At 39.3% G+C, this 19,387-nt stretch overlaps 1 protein-coding gene across 1 annotated transcript in view; it reads left to right on the forward strand.

Annotated features, from left to right (window-relative positions):
• The window catches only part of LOC118851157 (probable polypeptide N-acetylgalactosaminyltransferase 8), a 34,241-nt gene that overhangs the window by 7,724 nt on the left and 7,130 nt on the right, over positions 1 to 19,387 (forward strand). The window contains exons 3-8 of the mRNA XM_036760679.1: positions 3,909 to 4,092; positions 5,453 to 5,650; positions 6,330 to 6,444; positions 8,611 to 8,796; positions 10,514 to 10,651; positions 11,231 to 11,326. Coding sequence (XP_036616574.1) covers positions 3,909 to 4,092; positions 5,453 to 5,650; positions 6,330 to 6,444; positions 8,611 to 8,796; positions 10,514 to 10,651; positions 11,231 to 11,326 — 917 coding nt within the window. The remainder of the gene's footprint in view (positions 1 to 3,908; positions 4,093 to 5,452; positions 5,651 to 6,329; positions 6,445 to 8,610; positions 8,797 to 10,513; positions 10,652 to 11,230; positions 11,327 to 19,387) is intronic.

Below are 19,387 nucleotides of genomic sequence, written 5' to 3' on the forward strand. Positions count from 1 at the left end.
GCTTTCAGGGAGTCCCATGAAAAGGAGGTAGGCATATCAAATATATATATTTTTTTTTACTTTAGAAGTTGCTACTGAAGAACTCTCCCCTTCTTCCAAGCGGTCTGGACAGCCCATTTAATCTCCCTAGTAATTCTACCCCCTTGATCTTCCAAGCCTTCCTGAGAAGGGGCTGTCTGTTGACCACTGGATTCTCTACCAGCAGCAATCAGTTCTAGATCACAGTTAGCAAAGGGCTACTCGGGCCCTTCCATGGCCTACTACCACACTTCTGTACCCTGCAAGGGACTTATTCCATTGTTATCTTCCATAGTACCCACTCCACCAGTGGCTATGGCTCACTTTGCTCCCCCTGATGCTTGATCATTGCTGTGGACCCCTTATGTTGGGATCCATGGGCACTGCCAACAAAACTAAGAACATCTATCTCAAGATCACTGTTCTCTCACCTATGCATAGAAAAAAAAGAAACAAAGCAGAAGAGGGGACCAGGAACTCTTCTAGGCCAGTACATATGTTTTAGTTGCCGTGTATGAGCAGTCATCATTTCTGCTGGGGCATGGAAGTAAAGCAGGGATCTGCACTAACACCCACCCTTCTGGGTGTCCCAAAGGAATTAAGTTTTGGATATAGAACAAGTATTGTCTCTCCTTTTACTGTGAGGTAGTGTTCTATTCCTCCCTGTGCCCATCACTCTTCTCAGCAAATTAACTTAGGTTACTTTAGCACATTTCATCTGTATCTCCAATTCTGGAAACATCTTTGAGCTCCTGGGGACACTCAAGTATTTTACTTTCAAGGGCCACCCTAAATGCCTTGCACTGAAAAATGTCAACAAAATCCATGTAATGCAGTTATTAAGGGTTTCCTAAATGCCGCATTAAAAGTAGCCCATTCATTAAAGCCTATCCCAAGTAGCCCATTCATTAAAGTTCTGTTCCAAAATGAAGAAAGTCTTTAGGGAGGGCCTAACATTATCACAGATGATGGGCATGGAGTTTACAATCACTCTCAAATACAAATTGAAGCAAATTCAACAGATGTTTAACTTTACAATGTTTAACGTTATTTGGGGCATGATTCTTAAAGACATAGCATATTCTCATGTGCATTTAGTTGTTGAATGTTAAAAGATGATTTATTTGGCTCCCTCCCTGTTCCACCAACAGATCTTCTCTGGAATCATGGTTGATCACTGTGTTCATCAGAATTCTTAAGTCTTTCAGAAATGGCTCTTATAATATTGATATTATTGTAGAAATACTTATCCTCATTCTGTTCATTTCACTATACATTAGTTCATATGAGCTCTCCAGATTCTTTAAAACTTTCTTCATTTCTTGTAACACAATAGTATTCTATTACATTTACATACCACAATTTGTTTAGTCATTCTCCAAATAATGGATACCCTCTTAATATCCAAATATTTGCAACTACAAAAGAGCCTGCTATAAATATTTTTGTACATATGGGTTGTTTTTCTCTTTCTTTGATCTCTTTGGGATATAGATTTAGCAGTGTTATTGCTGAGTCAAAGGGTATGCACTGTTTAGTACCTTTTTAGATATTTATAATATAGAGATGATATCCTCCTAAGTGGGGAATTAGATAAACCAAGAAGACAAAGATGTAAGATAAAAGTTTTCTAATTAAATGGAATAGCAAATTTTGAGAAAACAACATCATTAGACTGTTTTCTCTAAGAACTATATACATATGAATATGATTGACTTGCAAATGTATATAGTATGAAACTTCAGGCTTTGGTTGTGTTTTAATAATAAGTTCTCAAAATTGGATTGAAGATTTTACACATAAAATTGCTTTTGTAAATGTAAAGAAAATTATTTTCCCATTTTAAAGTATCTGTCTGATAATTTTAAAAAAACATGAGGGTACATTTTACCAGTTAGACCCTCATGAATTGTTTTTTGTTTGTTGGGATTTTTTTTTGTTGGGTTTTTTAAAGATTCTTATATCAGGTACTGGGTTTAGGTAAAGATATATGCCATAGCAAGTGGTTTATAAATACTGAAGTTCTCTGAAGTTTCAGGTTTGGAAGACCAAATTTAAGAGATTACACCAAATTGCATCAAGTCTTGTTACTAGCAGATTGTAGTAGGATTACCTAGAAATCTCTACAAGTGATTTGGAACCAGGGCGCAGAGCTCCCTTCAGAGCTGTTCAGAGAATGAGGCCTTTTCCAGAATGTCCAAGAGAAGATATTTCCGGGGACCAGATGACTACATGGGACATCTGGGACTCAGGATGAAATGATTAAAAGGGCATTGGGAGTGGGTTACTAGGATAAGGCTTGATGTCATTTAATATTGGTGATCATAATTGTATTTCTTTGGCCTTTTATTTCGTGGTATTTATGTATGCTGAATTTTCTTGGTTCTCTTGGTGACGTGTAAATCTTCCCTCTCAAAATTAGTCCATTGTGAGCTCTAAGTTTGATCCGAAGCCTGACTTAGTTTACCCACAGAGTCTATTTAACAAGGTTTGAATGTTATCATTATTGGTTTGTAGGCTTTAACATTAGCTGTTGTTCTAAGCTATGTGAGAGGATGCTTCCCATTGGTCTTTTCTTGGTCCGTAAGGTTGAGGATGAGCATAAGCACATTAAAAACCTTATAAAGTTGGCTTATAAATAAGTGATCCATAGCCATGAATCAAAGGGGGAAATTGAGAGAATTGTGTGAACAAACTGACTCAATCTTATAAAACTGACTCCATTTTGAGACCTAAGTTTCACCTGCTTGCTAATTGTGGGAATCAAGTAACATCCTGTTTTATGTCTGGGAGAATCTATGCGCTCACTTTCCCGGCTCCTAACTTGGAAAGTCCATAATCTTTCAGCTAATTAAAAATCAGATTACCTAATCTTATGGGCAGCTAGGTGGTGCAGTAAATAGAGTGTCAGGACTGAAGTCAGGAAGACTTATCTTCCTGAGTTCAAATCTGGCATCAGACAAAGCTGGAGAGGGAAATGGCAAACCACTCCACCGTCTTTGCCAAGAAAAACCCAAATGGGGTCACAAAGAGTTAAACACGACTAAAGCAACTGAACAACAACAATCTTGAATCCTTGTTTATAGTCTGTTAATTATTTGCTTCTAATCCATAAAAATCTGCCCCCCTCCATCTTTGTGGTCTAGTGGCAAGCTGAGGAGGCCTGGTCCCAATTTGTTATTCAATTATCATGCATTGCTTAATAAATCGATACGCTTAGAGGAATCTTTTTTCTTCAGTTATTTCAGATTTTACCTGTCACAGTTAATAATAATAGCTAATATTCATACAGTATGTTAAATTTTGTAAAGTGTTTAACATATGTAGTTGCTATTATTTTCCCAATTTTACAAATGAGGGAACTGAGGCTTAGAGAGATCAAGAGATTTGCCCTGGGTCAGGTAAGTCAAATAGTTGATTTACCAGTAATATTCCCTGATTTGAACCTGAGTCTGTCAGGGGCCACTAAACAAGACCCTATGATTTCATCTATGATCCTACATTTCCAGTTTCTGAGATCAACTCATAGTCTGTTCCCCAATCTAAATCCATAATAGGCTACTTGGACATACTTCTCTCCCATTAAAGCAAGAACAAATGAGAATATTTTGGCGAGGGAGATATAATATTACTTGAACATATCCAGACATGTTCAGGGCCAAAAAACTGAATAAGAAAAGAGTAAATTGCCCCAGAGTACAATAACACAGTTGTCCCTTTGTCAGGATAGACATGGTGTAACAGTAGAAAATACCTAACAGTTTAGTATCCTGAGTACATACCTTCTGGACTCTGGAAGTCTATCTAGAGTTACTTGATAATGTGGACATTTCTGTATCACATCAAATATTAATCCTAGAAATTCAGCAAAAGTTGTGTTTTATTGGCAGAGGAGCTCAAGAGGGATTTGGACAAACAGATCCAGCTTTACAAAAAGAAGTACCCCAAGCTACTGAAACTAATACGTCATACCAAGAGAAGAGGGCTTACTCAGGCCCGCCTCTCCGGCTATCAAGTTGCCAGAGCAGATGTGGTTGCCATCTTAGATGCTCATGTGGAAGTGACCACTGGATGGTAAGGTTCCATTGAGTTGTTATCCACCTGGAAAAAGGCAGTGAATTGTTGGACCCTTCATAGTCCAAGAAATGAGGAGTAGAGATGGATAGGGTAATAGAAAAGCCAAAGGAGAAGAGAGCCCTTATTTCTTGGATTTTGATCATCCAAGGTAGATAGCACGGTATTGTGTGGAAAGTTCTGGGCTTAAAGTGAGACCTTAGTTTTATTCCTAAATGTGCTACAACCTATTCTTGTGGCCTTAGGAGTCACCTAAATTTTTTGGGAATAATTTTTCTCATTTGTTAAATAAAAGGGTTGGGTGAAATTTTCTCCAAAATTCTTTCAGATTGAAATATTTTATAGCAACCCTGTCCACAGGAGGAAAGGCTCTATATCTATATCTCTATACACACACATACACATACACACATATATGTGTATATAGACAGACAGACTGATAGAAGCTCACATTTATGCAGCACTTTATGGTTTACAAAGCACTTTTCTCATGACAATCCTATAAGGTTTAACAAGGATAGTCTTATAAAAAGAGGAAACTGAGGCTGAATAATATTAAATGTTTTATATTTACACAGCTAGCAGGTATTGGAGATAGGACTCCAACTTGGGTCTCCCGATTCAAAGTTCATAGGAAACCAATTGGCCAAGGCAAGTCAGTTGGAAAATGTAGACACAGAAATGGGTAAACCTTTTGATCCAGTATAGGAGTGATCTTTACCAAATCATAACTTCCACATGATACTTTCCACATCACAAGGACATCTGGCCCCTAATCTTTCCTCTGCCTCTGGCACCAGTAGGTTTGCTCTCCTCCTGCCCTTGTCCTAGGCTATCAAATAGAGATAATATTCATAATCCATACTTTGTTTCTCTGTACTAAACTGTAAATTCTTCCCCAGAAATAGCTCAGGGCTCTTAGAGATTACCCTAAAACTATCATGCATCCTTCTGGATTCTCTGGAGCAAGATTCATCCTGAGATTGTTGCCCCTCAGTATTGAAGAAGAAGGCTTTCTAGGCATACCCTATTTCGGACCCAGACTATTGGTTTTGCCCCAGCAGCTCCTGAGCCACCTAGACATGTAGTTGTGAACTAGTCAGTATGTCCTTTTTTACGCACTGGTGGGAAAAGACACAAAAGGTGAGCGTGAATGTGGAAGGTATTTGGTTCACCTTTCTCTGGACTTCACTGACACTTCTATGTTCTCTCTGTGTCTCTCTCTCTACCTCTGTCTCTCTCTGTCTCTGTCTCTGTCTCTCTGTCTCTCTCTCTCTGTCTCTGTCTCTCTCTCTCTCTGTCTCTCTCTCTGTCTCTCTCTCTCTCTCTCTCTCTCTCTCTCTCTCTCTCACTGTTCTAGGGCAGAACCCATCTTAGCTCGGATCCAGGAAGACCACACTGTGATTATATCACCAACGTTGGATGGAATTTCTTATGATACTTTCGAAGTGCTTCCACATCCAGTATCTCCCATTGGTTTTGACTGGGAACTCTGGTGTTGTATTGATTATATGCCAATGGACTGGTATTTACTGAATGATGACAGTGCACCTGTGAAGTAAGTTTGAAAAGCTTGAAAAAGGAAAAATTACACCCAGAAATTTGAATTCTTGCAAATGGGAGGCAGAAATGGATCATTTGAGGTTTTTTTCCCCTTTCTCATCAGAATTTGCTCAGTATTAGAGACCCCATATATCAAGCCCAATCTGAGCAGAAAACCATTCATTCTTCAGGTTACAAGGGGACTTCAGAGGTTTTTAAAAATCCAATTCTTCTGACTTGAAGCAGGACCTAAATGTTTCTTTTTTTAAGTTTTGATTTATTTTGTGAGGGGTTTTTTAACAAAAGTTTTTTGAAAGATTTTTTTAAACTGGTTTTACTTTTACTGATTAACTTTATTTTACATTACAAAAATTTTTTAGATTACTCCTAGTACATGAAAGGTCTCTTATGAAAGAGGAAAACATTTAACTAAAATTAATTAACACAGTGACCTCCTTTGAAAGTGGATGTAATAGCTCATATTTGTAGCACCATCTCTCACATCTCTATTTTTAAAAAATCAATTAAATTCTCTTTTTAAAGATCCCTGGAATGTCTCTTCAGGCCAAACCTTCCTTCCCAACCCTCCACATTTTTATGGTCCCATGTCTGTTCCCTACTTCCACTCCCAAACCCCACTCCTTTCTACTCCTCAGTAGAGGAGGTAATGACCTCTCTGCTGTGTCTTCCTACAGGAGTCCTTCTGTCATGGGCATCTTTGCTGCAAACAGGTTGTTCTTGGGAAAGATTGGATCCCTGGATGCTGGGATGTTGATCTACGGGGGAGAGAATGTGGAGCTGTCCCTGAGGGTAGATTTCTATTCCCTTTCCAGTTTAAGTGATGGGAATCATTGGGCAGGTTTGGACTTCTGTCCAGGGTGAGGCTCAAATGCCCATGTTGCTAGACCACTAGATGGAACCCTGGGAAACAGGTAGGACTTTCAGGGGATGAAGTTTTCAGGGATTAGTGAAATCTAGCATTATAATCCCGTATGGTAGGGAGGGAGTTGAGGTTCTATGTTGTTCTTCTGCCTCCTCTCCCTGAAAGAAACGTATAGGCCTCTCAGTACTCTCTGAATATTTGCCTTCAAGTTATCTAGGGTCTAGAGTACTCTACCCCTGGTGTAGGGACCTTCAGCTAGAAAACACAAGTATGACAGCTTGATTTAAATGATGATAATAATAGCTGATATTTATTCAGGTTTGTGAGGGGTTTTACACACAGTATCTTATTTGAGTCTAACAATAATCCTGTAAGGGGGACTCTAGAGATATTATTAACACCATTTTAAAGATGAAAAAACTGGGGATCAGAGATGTTAAGTGACTTCTTAGTAGTCTTTCAAGTAAGTGTCAGAAACAGTATTTGAAACCAGGCATGTTTTAATCTAAGTCCAAGATTCTAGCCACCATGTCATACTAGTCAAACAAAGAAAACTGGACTGAATAGGAACCAGGCTACATGTTGAGAAGTGTTGGTGGTATGACTTGCCTGCAAGGAAGCGTGAGCAAGCTTTTATTGAGTTTTAACACAATCCAATGTAGCATTTGAGTTTAACACTTTTTCTGTTCTTATGTAAATAAGCACAAGACTGGGATATGATCTGGATAATACAGTAAATAAAAACTAAATAAAAGAGATCTGAACAGCAACATCTTTGCCAAGAAAATGCCAAATGGAGTCATGAAGAGTTGGATACAAATGAAAGACTGATCGACAACAATAACAACAACAGAAAGGGTTCAATTTAACTTAGATTTAATATGCCAACTGGCCATCCCTCCCCTTTTGGGCCTTTGTCTCAATTCAACTTACAGGAAGGGCTTTCTTCTATAGTTATTTCTTCCTCCTGCCAAAGGGGTATTTCTCTATGGTCTGTCATCTCTGCCTTCAGAGGACTGCAATACAATAAACATTTATTAAGCACGTAATATGTGGCAGACACATTGCTAAACACTGGGGATACAAATAAGAAAAAGAAGTGTTGTCCTTGCTCTCAAGGAGCTTACAATCTAATGAGGGAAGAGAATACTCAAAAGAAAGCCAAAAAGGAATGGGGACCCAGAGAATATCTGGAATGATGATGGTGGTGGAGTTGAAAAACTATATGAAGAGATGTCTGGGATTCTTAGCCTTCAATAAAGGGAGGCTTTGGGAGGAGTTTTATACTCCCCCTCTAGACCTCCTATCAGATGAGCAGAAGCAATTAGGGTACTGATGAGGTATAAGTACTAAAGCTGAAGGAATCTCAATGATGAATTTCCTGGTGATGAATTTAGGGAAGCATGATGAAGATGGTGAAGTTGAAATCAAGCACAGTAGCTGGACAGTTCTCTATGGTTTGGCCTTCTCTCTAGAACAAGGATAAAACCTAGGAATTTTGGCTTCTGGTGAGGATTCAAAGCAAAGGATCTTCTATTGAGGTCTGGTACAAATAGTCCAGTGCTTACACAGAGTCTGGTACATAGTAGGCACTTAACAAATGTTTACTGACTGGTCAAGGTTGATGACCTCCAGAAGGAGAAATGCATCATAGACAGGGGACCTTGCATATGGGGGGGGAGGAGATGGTGTCCATAACATATGTGGCATTGTAGAAGTCCCCAGAACAGCGATAGTGCTCCAGAGGTCCATGGCATCAACGAAGCACTCCTCCCTTTTACCCCAGTCTTAACGCTGTGGAAAAAGGTCTTAGCTATGGCTCTCAACCCAGTCAAGATGTTTCCTATGAACTTTTGCTCAGAGCACAGAGGGGAAGCAGCAACTTCTCTTCTGAGCAGTGAGAGAAACTTTATGGAAAAGCTAGGATTCCAGAAACTTTATGAATAATGAAGGTAGCTTTGTACACTTTAGGGGGAGAGTGTGGAAGTGGGATAACTAAATTTACATTTTTCAAAATTAATGCTAAAATGTAGCCTGTGAGTCAATAGAATGGAATTTATTTGCATGCATGTGCGGTTTTCTCTTGGACGCAGGTGTGGCAGTGTGGAGGGAAGATTGAAGTCCTACCCTGTTCCCGGGTTGCTCACGTAGAGCGAGCCACCAAGCCCTATGCCTTAAATCTGAGGTTACTCATGAAACGCAATGCTCTTCGTGTGGCTGAAGTCTGGATGGATGAATACAAGTACATGGTCTACTTGTCTTGGAATGTGCCTCTGGAGGTAATCTGTCAAGGACCTCAAGCTAGATGAGGAAAAGCAGAAGGGAAGGGGGAATAGAAGTACAAAGGGGAAGATGCGAACCCAACCACAAGGTTACTAGGCAAGTTTCCTCCACCATTACTGTCTCCCCTCCCCCAACTGTTGATCAGTCTCATGGAAGCAGTCAAGGATTCTGTGTTCTGAGCATGGTACAAAGAACCATAGCAAACCATTTGGAAAGTATGGTTGCAATCCAGTCACGTATTTCCGACAGTGACAAACTCAGGTCGAAAAATATATCATAGGAGTAGTATTTGTATCTGAAACTGTTACTAACATGAATTACCCTGTGCTTGGGTACAAATATGTGGCAACCTGGTTGCTAAGGTTTCTTTGTGTAGAAAAGTAACATGCCAGGGTACTAGGGAATGTAGATCCCTGGCTAGAAGCAGAGACAGTGGGATAAATGGGAAAGACAGAACCTGGAAGTGAGTGTGATTAAAGATCAAGGAATTAGATAGGAACTATGTGATAGGTTAACATATGTTTGGTGGTGGTTGGGATGTGGGGGAGAATATTTATAAGATAGTGTCTGGAAGGAGCTGGGCTTTGCTAGTTGCTCCAAGGCATTAAATAGAAAAGGGATCCTTGGCTAGCCTGAGCAATTACTAACTTAATGTGATTTAAATGTGAGAAAGTGAGCTCTTTTACTCTAGCATGCAATAGGTCAATATGAAGATGGGATTCCCTTTACCTAGGAAACCTCTTGCTTTCACCCTATAATAACAGCTAGCATTTATTATGTACTGGGGACTGTACCAGTGTTTTACAAATATTTTGTCATTTTATCCTCAAAACAACCCTGGGAGATGCTGTTATTATCCCCATTTAGCAGTTGAGGAAACTAAGGCATGTAGAGGTTAAATGACTTGCCCAGCTAGTAAGTGTTTAAGATAGGATTTAAACTCAGGTCTTCATAACTTCAGGCCCAGTGCACTATCCACTGGACTACCCACCTCCCCCTACCTGCCTTCTCTACAGAGACATTCTGCTCTACCTCTTTGTGATGTCACAAACAAGCTGAATTGGCTTGGTAATGTTGCTGGATAAATATCTTAGGATTTTTAAAGTGTTTGGACAACATAGGTTTTAATCTCATTTAATTTTCCCCATTTTTTTCTCTGTGACCTGTTGAGAAACAGTCTTTGCCATCAGTTGAGGATTGTTGTTTGTCCTTCATTCTCAAAGAGGACCATGACATCAGGGAGGTGATGGCATGGCATGCAAATGAATTGGATTTAAGTAAGGGAGGGCTATGCAAAGTCACCAGCCTCACTTTCTTCTCTGGAGCCATCCGGATCCAGTTGTGAGATACACATCAGGACAACTGGAGATGGCCCTGGATGCAGTGGGAGACCTTGGCTTTTTTAAGCTAAAGTCTTTCCCAGGTCTCAGTTTGTCTAAGCCTAGAAACTGTAGAGTTTAAAGAAGAGTTAGGACTGTGTGACCTCCATGCCTGACGTATGTCCACTGTGCTAAATCGGTGGGTATAAATTCCAGGGTTAAAGACTAGCTTATTAATCTGCCTCTTCCAGGAAAACTGCAAAATGTAAAGATTACCCAGAAGGCATGAGACACATGCCCACTTGCCTTCTCAAGTGACCCAACTTGGCATCAGACAAGGAAATTACAGATTCTGAGGTGTCTGCATCTGAAAGAAAATCTGGCTTTTTTCCAGAACCATGGAGTTGACTATGGAGACGTGTCTTCCAGAAAAAAGCTTCGAAAGAAACTTAAATGCAAAAGTTTTGACTGGTACCTCAAAAATGTTTACCCATCTCTGAATCCTGTTCCCAACATTGTTGCCTATGGACTGGTATGTACCATCCTCATTGCTGACATGAAAAGAAAGCAGACTCTGTGGTCTCATAGTGTTGCATGTCCAAGGAACATGCATGATTTACCTCTGATATACATGAAATTCTTTCCAGCCAGGATTCTGTTCTGACACGGGATATCATTTCCCAGGCCCCTTTTCCACAATGTTCCCCTAAGTTTCATCTCTTTCTTGCCTCAGTATCCCAAGTGTCCTTCCCCACACATGATCTGTAGATGCTTTTAAAAATTCCTCTTCCTTTCTCACTCTACCCACATACATCTCAGCTCACCAGGCTATGCAAGAAAACTTAAACCCTCACATCTTCCCAGTACCAATTTTAGGGTCTAGAGCTTATGGCAGTATTGTTTTACCAGGATATAGGAAATTCTCAGCAGCAGCATCATGAAGTTTCCACATATAATTAAATAATTGCTACCCAGGAGACCAAATTTCTTTATTTTTAGCGGCACTCATATTATGTTTACCAGTATAAGAAGATAAACTTTGGGAAGAAATAATCTCTCTTCCTTTCATGGTCTCCTTTAACAAGAACTGCTATTTGTTTTACTATAATAGCTGCGAAATTCTTTGGATGAGAAGCTCTGCGTTGACCAAGGACGTCCCCAAGATGGCAATCCAGTCATGTATTACTGCCATGGATATGAAACACAGGTATCCTCGTTGGGTAGATATGTTCTTAAAAGATAAAGCCTGTTCTACCTCCCTCTCTTGTAACCTTGATTCTCATTCCCGCAAAGGAAAAGCTGGGTGATTGTGGAACCAAGAAGAGATCTTCAGGGTGAAGCCAATGCCTTTACAAAGCCCCTTCTCAGCTAAACTCAGGAACCAGCCATGGCTGGCGGGTTCCCTTTCACATTCACAATAGAGCAAGAGCAAAAAGAGGTGTGAGTAGGAGAGTGACTCAAAGATTAGAGTCGAGAAGCCAAGGAGTGGGATCAAGACAAGCCATGAGAGCTGCCTGTTGAACCACGGATAGTATTGGTACATTATGGTTCATGGAATCATGAAGAGTCACACATGATTGAATAACTAAATAAGAAACTATTATATTAGTAATTATACACATTATAAAACACAACAATAGAAATTAATATGAGGAGATGAATATGAAATCCTATTTGGGTGCATAGGGAGCTGCTATCATTCTATTGAGTAGCATCATCAGATTTGCACTTTAGAAAAATCACTTTGGTAGTACTATGGAAAATGGTTTGGCATGTACAGTGAGGCAGAGAAAAAAAAACAGTAGAAATAATGACTAACAATGCCAATGGAAAGAACAAGTATAAAAACTCAAAAGTGAATGTCAAACTGTAAAGAGCAAGCAGAACTCGAAAGAAGAAATGAGAGAAAATACTCCCAATCTACCCCTCGCATAGGTGGGAAGTCCCCACCTGCTGTACTTTCCATATACTTTCAGATTTTTTCAATATAGTGATCACTTATGCTGAGAGACTAGACAGTTATGCTGAAAATAGAGGCAGAGACACTGATTAAAAAGTTAAATAATCCAGGTGATGAAAGCCTGAAATAGGGTGGTGGCTGTGTGAGTGGGGAGAAGGGGAGAAAGATAAAAAATGAAAAGATTTGGCAGTAGATCAGCTATGTGGGGAGAGTACATGTGAGGAGCTGAGAGAACTTGTCTAGCATGGGTGCCTTGAATTCATAAGCGGTAACTAGGTTCTACCTTTCTATCTCATTATTTACCTTGAGTTTTGTTTCCCTGTTGGTAAGCAAAATTGGAGCCCAGCAATTTTGTTGTTTTTTTTTTAAATCATATTTGCACAGCACTACAAGATTTACAAACCATAGCTTCTAGCTCTAAATCTATGGTCCAATGAACACAGCGAGTTACGTACCACAGGTGCTATTTTCTCCATTTCTCCAAAAGACTGAATATCTGACAAGTCATTTGTCCTTGGGAAGGCATCCAGTAAATGTCTGAGGGGGCATTTCAACCTGTTTCCTCATGTCAAATGCAATGATCTTTCCATTATATTATACCACCTATATTCTTTCCAGCAAGTATTACTATTGTTCTTTCTAGCCCAAGCAGTGGGACCTACCCTTACTATATTTTCTGGTCCCCAAAATACATCTGAACATTCAATGGACTTATGTACAGATTGACACCCCAACTATGCCTTTTCATCCAGTGGGATATTTGTCTTTGCCCTCCCGCAAATCCACCATAGGCTACCTGTCAACACACTAGAACCTTTCTTCTAGATTTTCTAGCTATCAGTCCAATATTCAGGCTAGCCCTCTGATATCCCTATCTTTTGAGGGGGATAACAGCTCTTCATTTTCCAAACACACATTTCCTGAATCATAACTTTTATACCACTTTGGAGTATGTCATCTTTGGAAATATATCTCAAGCTATATGCAATCTGTATGTTGTAACCTATTGGCCTTTTGGGCCACTCTCAATATGAATCCTTCAAAGAGTGTGCTTTTCAATGATTTTCTGTCATATAACAAGAGAAGAATATGAGTGCTAAAAAGACTAGTCAGGAACAGCTTGGGATCACTGAAAACCCCCTGCAACCTCCCAACTATAATCTTGCCTCCTCTCTCCCTTATACTCAGTTTGGGCCCCTTTTCATTGTTCACCTGCAGCGTCTGTGAACTCTATAGTCAGATGTCATTTGTCCTTTGTTTTTGGAGAGGATCAATGACATCATAGGGTGATGTCTTGACCTGTGTGTGAATGGGATTTAAGTGAAGGCAGAATCGCACAAAGCTGTCAGCCTCACTTACTTCCTGAGTCATTGAAATCCAGTGGCAAGACAAAAGTCAGGACACCTGCCGATGGCCCAGGATGCAGTGGATGACCTTGGTGCCCTCAACGTCTGACTAAACTCTAAGCACTCCACAGCCCCTGCCTTAGCCGCCTTCATGGCTGTTGGAACAAATTGTTCTCATATGCCCATTCTGCTGGGGAAAGTCTTCACATGCTTGGGTGGCTGTCCCTCCCCCACCTTAACTCACTGATGGGTTTGAGGCCTGTGGGTTACTCTCAACCTGGTTTAGTCCATATGCTGAGAAGATTTTATCAGGGTATAGCCACTGTGCCTACTACAGCTTCTTGGAGCCACAGGTGAGAGTTAGGTGACAAGCGGACAGCAAAGGTGGATGAGCAGCCCTGAAAAGGGCTCAGCAACCATCACACCACAGGTGCTGGTTGTCTCTGAACACCCCATACACTCTACAGTCAATATATCTGCTTGCATAGCTTAACCAGGACAATGGTCATTTTTCATCCATTTTCATGCAGAGTGTCTGGTTTAATGTCTTTTTTCAGGACAGCAGCATAACACAGTAAATATGGTGCCAGACTTGGAGTCAGGGAAACCTAAGTTTATCAGACACTTACTAGTGCTATGCTGGGCAAATTGCTTAAGCTGAACCTCAATTTTCTCATCTGTAAAATAAGGGGGTGGACTCAATATCCTCTAAAGTCACTTCCAGCCCTAAATCAATGATCCTATTCAAGGTACATATTGTATCCCTTACATCTGTACTGCTTGGCACAGTGTCTAGTAGGTACTTAATAAACGCTTATTGATTGCTTGACATCTCCTTAGTAGAATGTAAGCTCCTTAAGTCAAGGATTGTCTCATTTTACATTTCTGTGCCTAATATAGTGCCTGATATATACTTCTTTTTTAAAAAATGCTTTGTTTATGTCTTTTATTTTTTACATCACCAAAGTTTCTCTCAGTAATCCTCCCCAACCCACAGAAAACCATCCCATGTAACAAATAGTATTTCTAAAGATTAAATAAAAAGAGAAAAAGAAGAGGAAAAATCTGCATAAGTGAACAACATAAGTTGTGGACCTCCCATCTCTACAAAGGGGTAAATTGGGAATATCTTCTTCTGGCTTTTCTTATGAGTCACACATTTTTTTTTTACAATTTGACAACATTCATTTTTTATTTTTTTTGTAGTTCTTTCCTTTTGCACCGTTAGTTATTATTTATATTGTTTTCTTTGCCCTGCTTAACTGCCCCCTGCATTATTTCATGTAGATTTTTCCATGTTTGCCTCAATGCATGACATTCATCATTTCTTACATGTTCCATTACACTCATGTAACACACTTTTTTAACCATTCCCTAATTGATGGGCGTCTATTTTATTTCTAATGGTATCATAAAACAATGCAGCTATAAATATTTTAGTATATTTGGGGACTTTCTTCTCATCAGTGACCTCTTTGGAGAATAACCAACTAATGGAATCTCTAGAGCAAAAGGTTTAGTCACTTTATTTGCATCATTCCAAGTTACTTTCCAAAATGGCTGTGCTCCACCAAAAATGCATCTTCCCACAATCCCTCCAACATTGACTATTTGATACATATATTCTTAATGAGTGTTTATTGATTAATTCATGCATCCACAATTATATTATCCCAACCAGGAGCATCTGCAGGCCTTAACCATAGGGAATCTTTCTACCCAAACTGTACAAGATAGTTAACTGTGTTGTGCTTCACTTGATATTAATCATCAGATAATCATTGAACAAAATTCTCTCTATAGTTGCCCCTATCAAGCAATCTTTTGACTCTCATGTTATTCATGGTAGTCATTTGTTATAGGAGACTCTTCAGGCTCTGTTTTGCTCCACAAAGTGAAGTACTTGTTTATAATCAACAAATAACAGGTTATTAATTAATCTAGGGTCAGGTATACTCCATACTTTTCGATCAGTTGCGTAACCAAAAATGAGATCTGCTGTAGAAAATGTCTTCTGAAAAACCTATCCCCTTCTCATATTTTCATCAGATACCCAAGATGCATCTACAGCTCATTCTCCTAAAACTTTATAGAGATGATATGCTCTTCCAATTGCCTTATTTTGATAATAATTTCCATAATTTCTCCAGTTGTGTGTTATTTTCTCTTTTAGGTATCTTATAAGTTAATTTCTTAGTGATTTCAGAAATGTGTCTTCTCCAGAACACAACTATTGTGTGTGTACTTGGCCTGTTCTTCTCCTTCTGATGTATGGGATTGGGAGGATAATAGTGTCCTCGGTAGTAAGAGGAAAGTTTGGAAGGAGGAAACATATGGGAGGAAAGATAATGAGCATAGTTTTGGACATAGTGAATTTAAGATGTCTAAGGAAAATCCAGTTCCATTGCTGCTGAGCTTATGTTATAAATTGCTGTTCTTCATCATTGTGTTTCTCTGCTTATTAGGGGTGGAAGAAGGGTCAAGTGTTTGCTAACTGATGTGAATTCTGAGATTTTTGCAACCTTCTTCCTATGGGAACTGCTAAATCAGTTAAACCATTTGTAGTAAAAATGGTGATGATGTCAATAACTTTTCTCTCTATATTTCCATTTTACAGCACTAATACATTTTTGAATAGTAAATAGATAGAATAGGAATTACTTTAATTACACCTAATATCATCTTATTTTGTCGTTCTAGTTTGGTAGTGATTTGAACATTGATTTAACAAATTGATGGCTTGACTGCACACAAACAGATGATTCTGAAATGACTCCCACATTGATAACCAGTATTTAAGATACACAGGGTGTCCCAAAAGTCTTAGTGTCATTTTAAATACTTGAAACAGCACTAAGACTCTTGAGACATCCTGTATGGTTAATTAAGATGTAGATTTAGGAAGATGGCTGACTGAGTAGTTGTGTCTAAGTCCAGCTCCCAATCATCACATAAAAACAGCAAAATTTGTTCCAAATAAAGCAAAAGAACAACAGAAAAGGTAAAAGGAAAGCATCACTAGAACAAAAACTCCTGAAGAAAAATTAGCCATAGATCTGATCAAATCAGCATCCCATCCTGCCCCCCCAAAATAGGAAGAACTACTAAGACTTAAAAGAATCAAAGAAGAAATTTCCAGAAGCTAAAAATACTGCAGAAACTACAACTGCATTCCTAGAAATGAGACAGGAACAACAGGAAGCAGCCCAGAAATATGGCAGCTAGACTGCCAGCCTCCAAATGAGGAAAACTTGTGTTCAAGCATTATGTCTAACACAAGCTGTCCATGTGATTCTGAAGAAATTTTTTCACCTTCCAATGCTTGGGCAACTCATTAAGATTGTAAGTTTCATTGCAAATGTCAACTTGCATTAGTGAAAGGCATTTCCTCAGCAGAATTTCCTTATACTTGTGAAATCAAAATTCTGGCCCCAAAACAAAGTAAGACAAAGCTGAAAGTACTAGAGAAGTTTAATAAAGAAAGATATAATTGAAATTGAAGCTCTTAAAGAAGATTTAAGAAGTAAATTCATGGCTTAGAACAGAAAGTGAAGAATTTTAATAAAGCAGTAGATGCTATGAAAAAGATAACGGCAGAAACAATACAGAATTGCAGCAATGCAAAAAGAAATTATTAGAGCAAAATTTTTTTAAAACCCAGTGAAATTTGGAGGACACCTGCAACTTCTATTTTTAAAATGCTATCAACCTTAAAACTAGGCGTCATTGAGGCAATCTAAAAATTGTTATCTCTCCGAAAAACATGACTGGTGTGTTAAAAACAAAAAAGAAACATCAATTAACGATAGAAAAACTCAATTTTGTAGCATGAAATCCCATGCTTACTATTTTCATTTGTTCTCTGACCTTCTTCTTGAAAAATGCATCCATGATATATTGTCCTGAGATTTCTGAGAAATGTACAATCCTTGCATGTCTTCTATTCTGATTCTTAATGTAACAAGGGGACAAGCCAATGAGCACACAATCTTTAGAACATGCTCCATCTATTACCAATTCAGATGGAGGCTGAGTGAGACTGCTTCTGAAAATACATGACTGAGGATCCTTTTCCTTTCTTGATTCAGAGCATGTGCAGGTAATTACTGTTTCCTGACTTACTGTATAATGGGGGAAAAGTCTTTTAATTGGTTGCTGAGCGGTATTTGAGAGTGCATACAAAAGTCTGGAATAAACAAAATTTCCCTCTTCCTTGGTGGTGACTTAGGCAAGAATTGATGTAAGCAACTGGGTAGGAAGAAGGGTCATCACTTGGCCATGAATACATGACACTACTGTTTCTTCCATCTCTGTGTGTTTCTTCTTTCCCGATCTAAGAGGGCTGAGTACCATAAATGGAACCAAGTTACTAACTTGAAAGCTTTGAAAGGTCAGAAAAACTGTCAGTGGCAAAGTAATAGAAGTTAGTTACAGAATCTGTTGGCAGCTATCAAACTTGGTGAGGTGCTATTCCTGAGGAGTTCCTCACTTCACACAGCCCAGCAGTGAGTTGACCCAGCAGCTAAAACACCATGTCCTGAAAACAAGGGAGTGATACTTCTCTCAACTGCACCATGCTTAGAAGTGAACTTGGTGGGGACTTTGAGAAGGGAAAAAAGAATTCCCCAGGCCAGGAGAATTTCAAGTATCTCCCAAGCTGGAAGAGTGGAATATTTTATAACAACCACTTTATATTTGAGTCCTCTCTCTCCAAACCAAATAGGTATTTAGGGAATAGAGTACACTACAAGAAAGGGACCAACTCACCCATCAGCAAGGTTAGCCCCAGGAGCGGCCTTGTATTTTGCAACCACTACTTTGTCTGAGCCCACATTCCCAAGGAACTAAGTGGGTGTGAAGAAGGGAGAGTGCTCCCAGTTTGGAAGGTCTTTGTACTTTAATTCTTGCCATATCTTTTCATTAAACATCCCTTTATAAAAGCTAATTGATATTGGGGAGATGTTAACTGGTTGTTTGATATTGGAAGGGAACATACCTGATGGGGACTTATTAGTGAGAGTGTTAGAAAAAAACCTCATCCCCTCAAGATTACCCTTGCAAGGAGAAGTAGTAGTCTGTCTTTAGGATCTGCCTTGCTAGTTCAAGTGGGGGTTGAGAGCTTAGCCCAGAGCTTATGTGTTACATTTATTTTCCAACATAAACTTTCCACCACTCTCCCCTTTGTCCACCTCTGTACTGAAGACAATATCAACGCATATAATGATTTATTTTAGAGCATCTTGTTAAGTTATTCTGGGCGTGTGTAAACTGCAATTATTTCCCTTGCATGAGTGTTTTGAATTTGTTCCATCATGCGTTCTGCAAGAGGAGATGACCAAGAGTTCCAGCAAATTCTTTATTTCTTCTGGCTTCAGTCATGGCAAGGATGTCTTTATTGATATGGTTCAGCTGCTTTAGTAGAGTAGTAGCTTATTGGTCACTGGACAAAGAGCTCACATACAGAATGCTGATTGATAAATTAATGTTCATAAAGGGTCTAAAACACTGTGCCCCTTCCTTGCCACTCTGATATTATCATTGTGAAGGGGAAATGAGCTCCTTTGTTTCTTGGGTTCTCAGAACCAAAGAATTTATCATCTAGCAACAAGCCTATCAGTAAGGTGCCTCTCCATGATGCTACTGCAGTGGTTCTCAGACTATAGGACCATCTTGCTGTGACTATAGGTAAAATTGTGATGCAATCTTCTGGAGCTTGTGCTCTGTTGTCATAGCCTTCTATTCCACAGTTGGGGTGGAGCCAAGATGGCAGACTAAAAGCAAGGACTCCCTTGATCTCTCCCCCAAACCCCTCCAAATGCCTGTAAAAAATGACTCCAAACAAATTCTAGAGCAGCAGAAACCACAAAAAGAGAGAGTGAAACAAATTTCTAGCCCAAGACAACCTGGAAGGTCAAAGGGAAAAGTCTGTTGCACTGGACTGGGAGAGGAATACAGTCTAGTG

The sequence above is a fragment of the Trichosurus vulpecula genome, chromosome 5 (genome assembly GCF_011100635.1).
Source record: "Trichosurus vulpecula isolate mTriVul1 chromosome 5, mTriVul1.pri, whole genome shotgun sequence".
Lineage (NCBI taxonomy): Eukaryota > Metazoa > Chordata > Mammalia > Diprotodontia > Phalangeridae > Trichosurus > Trichosurus vulpecula.